At 34.9% G+C, this 11,377-nt stretch overlaps 1 protein-coding gene across 28 annotated transcripts in view; it reads left to right on the top strand.

Moving 5' to 3' along the window:
• Positions 1-11,377, top strand: part of APOOL (apolipoprotein O like) — a 356,871-nt gene that overhangs the window by 96,731 nt on the left and 248,763 nt on the right. For 9 of the 28 annotated variants that reach the window (XM_072743939.1, XM_072743937.1, XM_072743940.1 and 6 more), the window contains one exon: positions 8,855-9,434. The exons of 17 other annotated variants lie outside the window; for them this stretch is intronic. In XM_072743939.1, the coding sequence (XP_072600040.1) occupies positions 8,855-8,943 (89 nt within the window). In that variant the 3' untranslated portion in view covers positions 8,944-9,434. Of the gene's footprint in view, positions 1-3,927; positions 6,650-8,854; positions 9,435-11,377 lie in introns of those variants that run through there. 2 more of the 28 variants (XM_072743946.1, XM_072743945.1) reach the window with 2 other exon arrangements.

The raw sequence follows: 11,377 nt of genomic DNA on the forward strand, positions 1-11,377 counted from the left end.
TCCTTCTGGTCCAGTGTGTCATTCAAAGCCATTGTTTCCTTGTTGATTTTCTATTTAGATGATCTGTCCATCAATATGAATAGAGTGTTAACGTCTCCTATAATTAGATTATTTTTCTTTAGTTCCTTTACGTTTGTTATTAACTGTTTTATGTATTTGGGTTGTTCCCATGTTGGGTGCATAAATATTTACAATTGTTCTATCTTCTTGTTGAAATGTCCCTTTCATGGTTATATAGTGAAATTTCCCTTTTTTGACTCTTCTTACTATCTTTGTTTTAAAGTCTGTTTTGTCCAATAGAATTACTGTTATTTCAGCTTTCTTTTGACATCCATTTTAATCTTAGATGTTTCTCCATCCCTCACTTTCAATGTGCAGGTGTCTTTAGGTCTAAAGTGAGTCTCTTCTAGGCAGTATATAGTTATTCAGATAACCCTATGTCTTTTGATTGGAGCATTTATTCCATGTTATTCAGACTAATTATTAATGGGTATATATTTATTCCCAATATATTCCCTGTTCTAAGGTTATTTCTAAATATTTGCTCTGATTCTTTCTCTCTTCCATAGTTTGCTGGTTTTCTTTAGTGATTTATTTTCATTTCTTTTTATTTTCTTTTATTTTCTGCATATTACTGGGTTTTGATATGTCATTACCATCAGTTTTGTATATAATCTACATATTACTGTATTATTTGATAGTTTATACCCATTCTTCATTCCTCTCCTCTCCATGTATTAGGTATATGTTTTCATATTTTATATCCTTTTATTTTGTGAGTTCATTGTCCAATTTTTAAAGAAATACTCATTTTTGCTGCTTTTGTGTTTCCTACTTATATTCTGTCACTTTTTGGTCTTTTCTTTCCACTCAGAGTCCCCTCTACTAGTTCTTGAAGGTCTGGTCTAATCGTCACAAAATCCTTTTTTTGTTTGGGAAACTATCTCTCCTTGTATTCTGAATTAAAGCTTTGCTGAATAAAATATTATTGGCTGCCGATTTTTCCTATTCAACACTTCAAATATATCATGCCACTCTCTTTTCCTTTGAAATTTATGCATATAAATCCCTTGATAGCCCGATTGTGTTTCCTTTGTTTTTTTTTTTTTAAAGATTTATTTATTTATTCTTAAGAAAGAGAGAGAGGCAGAGACATAGGCAGAGAAAGAAGCAGGCTCCTCGCAGGGACCCTGATGTGGTACTCGATCCCAGGATTCAGGATCATACCCTGAGCCAAAGGCAGATGCTCAACCGCTGAGCCACCCAGGCATCCCTAATTATGTTTCCTTTGTATATAACTGTCTACTTATGTCTTGCTGCTTTAATTTTTTGTTCTTTATCACTGTATTTTGACATTTAATTCTCATATGTTTTGATGTGGATCTACTTTTGTCAATTTTGTTGGGGAATTCTCTGTGCCTACTAGATCTGTTTCCTTCCCCAGATTAGGGAAGCTTTCATTTATTATCTCTGAAATAAATTTTCTGTCCCCTTTTCTCTTCTACTTCTGGGACTCCTATAATGTGAATATTAAATTTGATGGAGTCAGTAAGTTCTCTAAGTCTCTTCTTGTTTGGTATAATTTTTTTTCATGTTGATTACTTTCCATTATTCTGTCTTCTAGGTCATTAATTCATTCCTCTCCTTCCAGCATGGTGTTCATTCCATCAAGTGTGTTTCTCATTTTGTTTACTAAGCCCTACATCTCTACTCTTATTCCTTGTCTCTGTTTTAAAAGTCTCATTGATGTCTTCCTCTGTTTTTTCAATTCCAATGAATATCCTTTCGATCTTTAATTTAAATTCTCTATTAGGCATGTTACTTTATGTCTGTTTCACTTAAATATCTGTTTATGGTCTTATCCTGTTCTTTGGTTTAAGACAAATTGCTCTGTCTTTTCCTTCTGTCTGAGTCTCTGTGCCTGCTTCTCTGTGTTAGGAAAGTCAGCTGTGACTCATGTTCATGTTCTTAAGGATAATAGCCTTAAGAAGGAAGTATCATATAGTGCCATCTAGTGTAGTGTTCTCTATTCCCCAGTGTCTGGTGCTTCCAGGAGTGTCTCTAATATGTGATGCATGTGCTCTATTATTGTGTCCTATCCACTTTAGTCTTCAGGGCAGTTGCTTACAGAGATTTGCTTTGCCTGTTGTGGGCAGTATTTTGTCCTTAGCCTGAATGTGCTGTGTTTTAACTAGGTGTGCTCAGGTCTGCTTTTGAAATGGGACCTGTCGCCACCACTTAGAGAATCAAGGCCCCTGCAGATCTCCCTGGTTGGGAGACATGTTTGGACAGGGGTTTGGGCTGGTCTTCTGCATGAAGGGTCCCTTTGCACTGGGACTGACAGAAGTGTGACTAGGAGGGGCATGGCTTGGTGTAAGCAAGTTAGGTAGTGATTGTGGGGACTGTGCTGGTTCCGGCAGATGGCCCTGTGTTTATGTTAAGGGGCTGGGAAAGTAAGTGGTGCCTGCCAGTTCTTTTGTTCCTGGAAATATCTCTCTGTGGATGCTACTTTTGGGACATGCTCTGAGATGAACTGAATTCATTCATCAGATGTCATTACCATCAGTTTTGTATATGATCTACATATAACTGTATTATTTGATAGTCCATTGTATTCTTCCCCCAGGTACTCTTCAGATCACTGTTTCTATACTATATATCTGCAGGCTGTTTGCTCTGCCTTCTCTCCAAGAGCAGCACCAATGCTTTTGGGCTCTCCCCAAGACACGCCACTGACCTATAGAACTCAGGCTTTAAGCCACAGTGGTTGCAAGCACTTCTGAAATTTGGCCCCTCTCACTTTCCAAGCCTTTCCTTGTGTGCTCCCCTGTATGTTTGTCTGTCACCATTCTCCAAAACTGTAGCTCCCTGCCCACCATAGCCATCATCTGTTTTTCTCCCAAACGTTAGTCTCCACTCCTTTTACTTTCTTTGATGTGGCCGCCTCTCTGCCCTTAGCTGTAGAGTTTGTTCTGCTAGTCTTCAAATCAATTTCTGTGATTTAGGGTGATTTGATAGTTATCTAGTTTTATTCATGGGACAGGGTGAACCTAGGGTTTTCCTACTCTGCACCATCTTCCCCTCTCTCTGTTCTAGAATGGTTTGCAAATTTTAGACGCTCACTGATAATCCACAGTTCACTATACTCCCACAAGTATTTAATATATCCTGTCAGTTTTTGAAATATCTGTCAATTAAAGAATAACTTTGTGGAAATGAAACATGTTACAGCTTAACAGTGGTACCAAACCATCACTAGCCAATGTTTTTTCTTCATACATCTCTATTCTGGAATGCTTTACCCTTTTGTCATGGATAATGTGGCATATGAAAATCATTCTAAGTTCATATGTAGAGGAGAGAAATATGCCAGTACTATTCATCTTTATCATATATCATTCAGAATCAATTATACAGAATACTTCTGGGATTTATCATTTCCACATTTTACATGCAATCTCAAAGGTCCAAGACATGGAAAACAGTAGTGATTACGAGCACATATTTAAGAATAAGGCCTGGAACTGAATCCTAGATCCAACATTTGCTTGTTTTCTTACTTGGGACAAATTATCTAATATCTCAAGTTGGTCTTCTAATCCATAAAAGGGGGACAACAATAATGTTTTTCTCACATAGTTCTGAGGACTAAATGAGATTTTGCATGTAAAACACAAAATACAATGTCAATCACATGTTAAATTCTCAAAGAATATTAGAAAATATCATTTGCTCAAAGTAGTTAGCCATTTTGCTAATAAAGAAGTATTTCTATTAAGTAAGCTGTGAGAGCACACTATTTAGCTAGAGAGCCTAGACATACAGAATATGTTAGGAATATTATACAGTTAGATATTGTGGCTCTTAATATGAGTTTGGTAGTTCTCTGTCATTCATATATATTTTTAATGAAAATTATGTTTTTAGGAATAACAAATTTGGAAATTTGGTGTCATGGACCTCTTTGAAATCTGGTGAAAGCAGAATGAAATCTCTCACATTTTCTCACAGGATTAATGTCCCTCTGAAGAGGTTGGCTGACCTTTGTGCCAAATCTGGCTCACCATCTATTTTTGTAAATTTCACAAGCCAAGAATAGTTTCCACATGGTTTAAATGGTTGAAAACAAAGTATTTTGTGACAAGAGAACATCATGTGAAATTCAAATATTAATATTTATAAATAATGTTTTATTGGAATACAGCTGCACTCATTGATTTATGTATTATGTATTGTCTTTGGCTGCCTTCATACTACAGTGGCAAAGTTGAGAAGTTGCAAAGCAAACTTTATGGTTTACAAAGTCAAAATATTTACTCTCTGGCCCATTGCAGAAAAAGATTGCTGGTACTTCTTTTAGAAGGATGATGTGTGCCGTAAATGCATGACTCATCTAACCTTTATAATATTTGCCAGGACAGGAGACTGAATATGGGACAGGAGACTAAATAAGCAGGCTCCAAACATCTGAAGGGCAAAACCAAATTTCCTAGTCTTTCAGAGCAAGGGAAACAGAAACTCATCAGGCTCTCAGTCAGCACCTTTCGAGTTTGCTATACCTGAGGAAAAGAGAAGAACCAGTTTGACTCTTACTAAGACTTCAACTCAGCTCAGTATCTGATTAGATTAAGATGATGAGCACCTTACCCTTCCTAAAGAAGAAAAGGGTCCTCTCCCTGGTAGAAGATATCATCTGGAGTTTCTATGGTTCTTTTATATACAGTGTTCACCATGTAAATAAACAATATATTAGTTATGCAAAGAAGCAAGAAGATGTGACCACAACAAAATAACAGCTGGCCCCACAGGCGACCTAAATATTGAAGATTGTAGAAAAGGACTGTAAAGTAACTATAATTAATATGTTAAATAGAAAACATGAACAAGTAAAGATGAAAACTGGAGAATTTCACAGAAATTGGAATCTATTTAAAAAATCAAGTGGATATTCTAGAAGTGAAAAATATAGTACCTGAAATTAAAGACTCATTGGATGGATTTAACAGCAGACTACATGAAAGAGAATAGGAAGTAATAAACTCAAATACAAGTAAATAGAATATAGCCAAAATTAATCACAGAGAGAAAGAAGAATGAAAAGAATACAACAAAGTGTGAGAGAGTAAATTGCAATGACTGGTATCTTTAAGTATTTCAATAACCTATAAGCTGAATATCATCTCAACTTTATATAAAGAAACAAAAATAGAATTTTTAACAACCCTAACTTCACACAGAAGTTTATTAGTGATCTGTCCCATTTTTTGTATCTAACTTGCTCAAAATATAAATGAGATAATGTGTGTGAACTAAATTATTGTGACTAGATATCACCTAATGGCTATTTAAGACAATATCTTAACCATTATTTTATAATTTAAAATATCTTTATTCTTTCCTGTTTTTTGTAACACCAGCTTTTAAGTTTTTATTTAAATTCCAGTAGTTAACATACAGTGTAATACTAGTTTCAGGTGTACTATAGTGATTCGACACTTCTATACAACACCCGATGCTCATCACAATGAGATAACACCAGCTTTTTATGCAAGACTAAAAATATGATAAAGTGCAAAGAAAAGCATTCTAATGGGTTAGGAGATTGAGATTCAAGAAGAGTTTTATTGTGACTAATCCTTTGGGAGAACACAGAGCCCTTGATCAGCTCAAGGGGTGCAGAAATTTCTTTTTATTTTTAAGATTTTATTTATTTATTCATGAGACACACACACACACACACACACACACACACACACACACACACACAGAAGCGGGCTCCATGCAGGGAGCCTGATGTGGGACTCCATCCTGGGACTCCAGGATCACGCTCTGGGCCGAAGGCAGTCGCTAAACTGCTGAGCCACCCAGGCATCCTGGGTGAAGAAATTTCTAAGAGGAAAGATGTAATCCTTAATTACTCAGGAAAGCAGGAGGTGAATCTTTTTTAAAAGGCAGAAAACAAATGACCTAGGCTGAGTGGTTCTAAACGAGTGGTTCTAGTCACTTACTAGAATTGTTTGTTTTCTAAAATTGACTCTACCTAAGAATTACAAATTAGAATCTCCAGAGGTGAGGCCTCTAAGCAGGTGGATTATAGGTAAAGCTCCACAGGTAATTCTCTATGCATATTCCTCTAGTTAATAATGTCTGACATAAGCTATAGATAAGTTAAAATTCTGAAGCCTTTCAACACATTTTGAAAGGTAGAGGTCTAAAGGCAAAGGAATATATTTCAAATTTGGGTGAGCTGTACTAACTAGACTTTGGACAAGAAAATGTATAAGGAAGTAAGTAGAAGTGTTAGAGAACTTAGTCAACTGATTGGCATTGTTAAGCAAATTAGGCACATTCAGACTTATATAAAATAATTATTTGTTATATGCTTACTATATAGTATGTTTCATAAAGAAGAAAACTATTTCCTGGTACTTTTCACTTGTACTGAACAAAGTCTTCCACCAGGTGGTGGTAAAGACACATTTGAGAAAAGAGCAGGCAGAACCAATTTTTTAACCTCTTTGTGATGGACCTCTTCTCAGAATAATGCTTTTAAGTGGATAAAACAAAATACATGGCAATGCATGCCCTTCTTTAAATGTTTTAAAAAAACAGTACCTAACAGATCTAATAAAGCCATAGTTTTGAAGTAGTGATAAGTGTAAATGTTTCAAGATATTTGCAAGTACAGCATAATATGAAAATATTTGTGATTTCTGTAAGTGACAAAATCTAAGGTCCCGCTAATACTACTGTGATTTGTTGCCTACACTCATTATTGAAGAAAATGTTCATTTTCAGTCTGAGGTTAATGAAAATAAAGGTCAGTTTCCTACATTTAAATTCATAGACACATGAATTCTATCCACAGACACCCCCCCCCCCACTAAAGAGGCCCCATATTAAGAATTTCTATCCTAAAAAAAGAAAGAATTTCTATCCTATGGTGAAATATTATTAGGTATGGATAGTGATTGCTTATGATCTAGGTTTTTAAAAATATATATGATAGTGAAGTTACATACAGATAGATCACAATTTATGAAATAGAAAAAGTTTCTAAAAAGGCATAAAATAAATCATTGTATGTAAATCCATTTCTCCCCTTTGTTTTCATCATAAAACTGGAAATTAAATTCCTCTATGGAAAAAAAGATATGTTTCCAAATATAAATTATTTTAAATCAGATTTTGAAAAGCACTTAAAAAGATTTCTGAAAAAAATATTTTTATTTTATTTTATTTTTTTGTTTTTTTTTGAAAAAAATATTTTTAATCTTACATCACAAAGTAAACATTAAAATAGTTGTTTCTTGCCTACTTACCATACACAGGGTATTATTATATGCAACACTTTGTATATATTATTACACTGAATACTAAAATTGTGTAACATTTTTATTACTCTAACACCCATTTTACAAGAGTCAGAGTTGTTGTGTTAGGGAATCAGACTTATCTGGGTTCAATCCTGGCTCCATTTATCAGCTAAGTGAGATTGGTCATTTCTTAACCTCTGTAAATTAAAATGTCCTTATATGGAAAACAAGGATAATATAAAAATATTATTTATATCATGGTGGTAATGTGAGATAATAGATGAAAATAATGTAGTATCCTGCCTGGCACACTATCAGTTTATCATGATCACCAGTGATCCACACATTGTCAAATCTAGTCCATTTTCAATCTCCATTAGTAACTTTTAACACAGGTGATTACTCCCTCTTCCTTGAAATAAATCTCTTCACTTGGCTTGTGGGATTCTACTTCCTCTTGGTTCTCTCATTTCACTGACTGGCTGTTCTTCTCAGCCTAATTGATACATTCTTTTAATTTTCTTAAATTCAAAATATTGGAGTATCCAAAGGACTCATTCCTTGGACCTCTTCTCTGATACTCTAGATGATCTCATAGTCCCATAATTTTAAATGCCAAATATAAGTTAGTACCATAACATTTATAAACCAGCCAAGTCCTCTCCTGAGCTCTAGAGACTCACATATCCAACAGATTACTCAACATTTGTACTCAGATGTTTAGTTAACAATGTAGATTTAACACATCCAAAACTTCATACTTGACTTGCCTTCCCCCAAACATGCTTCTCCCACATTTTTCCCTATAGTAGTAAACGTCAACTCCATCCTTCCAGTTTCTCAGAGTCTTCCTCACACAAGCATATTCAATCCACTTAGGAAATCCTGCCCATTCCACCTTCAGAAGTTATCCAGAATCCAGTCCCTTTTTACCACCACCACTGCTACTGGTCTCCCTGCTTCCACCCTTATTTCCTTGTAGTCTCTTCTCCCTACAGACAAGAGTGATCTTTAAAAAAAAAAAAAACATCATGTCACTTCTCTACATTAAAAGAGAACACCTTACCATGGACCTATGTGGTTTAGACTTCTATTGTTTTCAGATCATGTCTCCTATCACTCTCACTGTACCCACCATCACATTGTACCTATTCTGTTCCATCCATACTGACCATTTTGTGGTTCCTCATATATGCCTCAGGTCCATTAGCCTTGCAAGGCATTTTCCTCTGATATCTACAGGGCTCACGCTCTCACCTCCTTCAGTTCTTTGCTCAGTTACCACCTTTTTTTTGAAGGCCACCCTGTTTAAAATTGCAAATCACCCAAAGGTCTAACACCCTTCCTGTTTTATTTATTTATTTTTCATAGCACTTACCACCATCTGATAATCTTAATTTATTGTCTATGTTTCCAAACTTAAATGTTAGGTCCATATTGACAGAAATTTTTATCTGCTGTTCACTGCTGTATTCCCAGTACCAACAATACATTTGTTTAATGAGTATCTAATTTTTTTCATTTTAATACTTTATCAGGTGCTACACAGTTTATGCCTGACCCCAAGCTCATGGATCACGGGCAGTCCCATCCAGAAGATGTAGATATGTACAGCACTAGAAGCTGAAATAGTCTGCATAGAGAACTGCAAGATGTGTGAAGTTGAAAATTATGATGAAAAAAAATCATGTAAAGGGTAACTGTGACACAAAAAGTATCACTTTTTTTTTTTTAGGATATAACTTTTAAACAAAGTTTTTCCCTCACATCTGATACAATGTACAGTTTGACCAGTCACATAAGGGATTAAAACACAAACTGTAAATTTAATCCAAACAATATTAAATGGTTGATGAAGAGGCAGAAGTAGAAGTTTTGGGATGCATTTGATAATTTTAAGAGTGTTAATAAAAAAAACAAAAATAGAGTAAATATATAAATACTGATGAAATATGTATGTGTATATATAAATATTTATACAGATACATATACATATTTGCTTTAGATTTTTCAAATTATTGTTAGCTAAATTAGAATGGTGTATAGAAGGATGTGGTCCTCTGCTCTTTTTTTTTTTCATCCCTCAGAACTGGAATAAAATATCCATATTTTATGACATGTGGGTTGGCTTTGTCTCTTTGTTTTATTAATGTCAACTCCTCTTAAATGTCCAAAAACACTTCTAACTATTTAAGAGGACCATATTCTACAAGGGACTCCAATGCTGCTTAGAAATCCTACTGGTTCCCTTAGGTGGTTTCCTATTCTGTTCCCCAGGAGAAGTATTACAGACCTTTTATTCTCAAGCTAGACATGACCATTTTCAGCCTTTCCCTTCTACCTTCAAGACTTACCTCTTTTCAGTCATGCATCCCCCTTGTCTAAGGCTAGTGCTTATGTTCCTGATCTCATTCTTTCCCATGTTTTCCAGTACCATATTCTATCCTGTTTAATCTACAGTCTTTGGTTTCTCTTTTCATTCATTTCTTTTCCTCAATCTCTAAATAGCTTCTGATCTTTTTTGTCTAAAAATAGTAACTTGATGGGATGAGCACTGGGTGTTATGCTATATATTGGCAAATTGAACTCCAATAAAAAATAGATTTGCAGCAAAAAAAAAAAATAAAAATAAAACTATACCAAGCTATAAAAACAATAAATAAATAAATAAATAAATAGATAGATAGATAGATAAATAAATAAATAAAGTAACAAAAAAACCTTTCCTTAACTCTGCCTCTTTCTCTCAAGCTGTCTTCACTTTCTCTGTCCTATGATTGCCATACTTGATAAAAAAAAAAAGTGTCAGTTCCATACTTTCTCACTTTTGATTCCTCTCCAACTTTCTGCTGACTCCCTGGCCTCTATACCTATTTGAATTTTCTGTAATTATTGACTCTCAAACACTCCCTCCTTGAAACTCACTCCTCCCTTTGCTCTCTTGTCATTCTTCATTCTTCTCTTGCTCTGAATCAAAATACTGTAGCTCTTCTAGTTGCATTCCTAGTCATCTTTTCTCATTCTGTATGCTCTCTCATTTTCATTCAAAATACTTTACTGACTTTAGCCAACATTTGTATTTCCTTACCATTTATATGTCCAGCTACAATATTTCTTTAGAGCTGTAGACCTATTTTCTAATTATTTATTATTCAATCTACCTTACATCCCATCAATATCCCCAGTGTTAATATGCCTAAGATTAAATTGCCTCTACCTCTCTCTTATTTCTGTGTTTTTCAAATCTGCCCTACCTTTTATACTCTTTCCTAATCCATGCTCCCATTCAAGTTTTCATCATCACCTTCCTGAATTATTAGAATAGCCCTCCAGCTGCCCTCCATCAATCTTGTTTTCTGTCACTTCAGAATGTGTTCTGTTTGCAGGTAGCAGTAAACCAATTAACAGTGAATAAGAGTCTACTTAATGTCCAGAATTAATACAGGGTTCATTCAGTAGCTCATTAGTGCCATCAAGGACCTAAACATTTTCTCTTTCCATTCTGTTCTTTAGTATGTGAATTTGTCATCTCATGGTCACAAAAATGGCTGTTGTTCCTCTGAGGAATACATGCACATTCAAAGTAGGAAGAAATTAGGACAAATTCTGCTATATGCTTCTGACCCTCTATTATCAGAAAAGTAAATGCTTTCTTAGAGTCCCTCTCAGAATTCTTGTCTATATCTTAACCAGAGCTTACCATGTAGCCACCTTAGCTCAAGGAAAATTTGCAAATCATATTTTTTCTATGGTAAGGAAGGCAAGGAATAAGGAATATGGAATGAGTGTTGAGCTGCAGATAACATAGTGTCCACTACCCTATTCTTATAACCCATCTGACATGTTATGACACACTGCCTTTCTAATAACCATATAGTTAGTTGGCTCTCTGAAATCTTCAGTGGCACATAACTGCCTAAACAGTTAAAACAAGACTCCCAAGCATGACATACAAGGCCCTTATGATCCCAATTCAACTTTAATCCTATCTTCCCTCTCCTTTCTCACCTTACTGCCAATGTACATTATATTTTATCTATGACATATCACTTGCTCCTTGA

This window comes from Vulpes vulpes, chromosome X, assembly GCF_048418805.1.
Source record: "Vulpes vulpes isolate BD-2025 chromosome X, VulVul3, whole genome shotgun sequence".
Taxonomy (NCBI): domain Eukaryota; kingdom Metazoa; phylum Chordata; class Mammalia; order Carnivora; family Canidae; genus Vulpes; species Vulpes vulpes.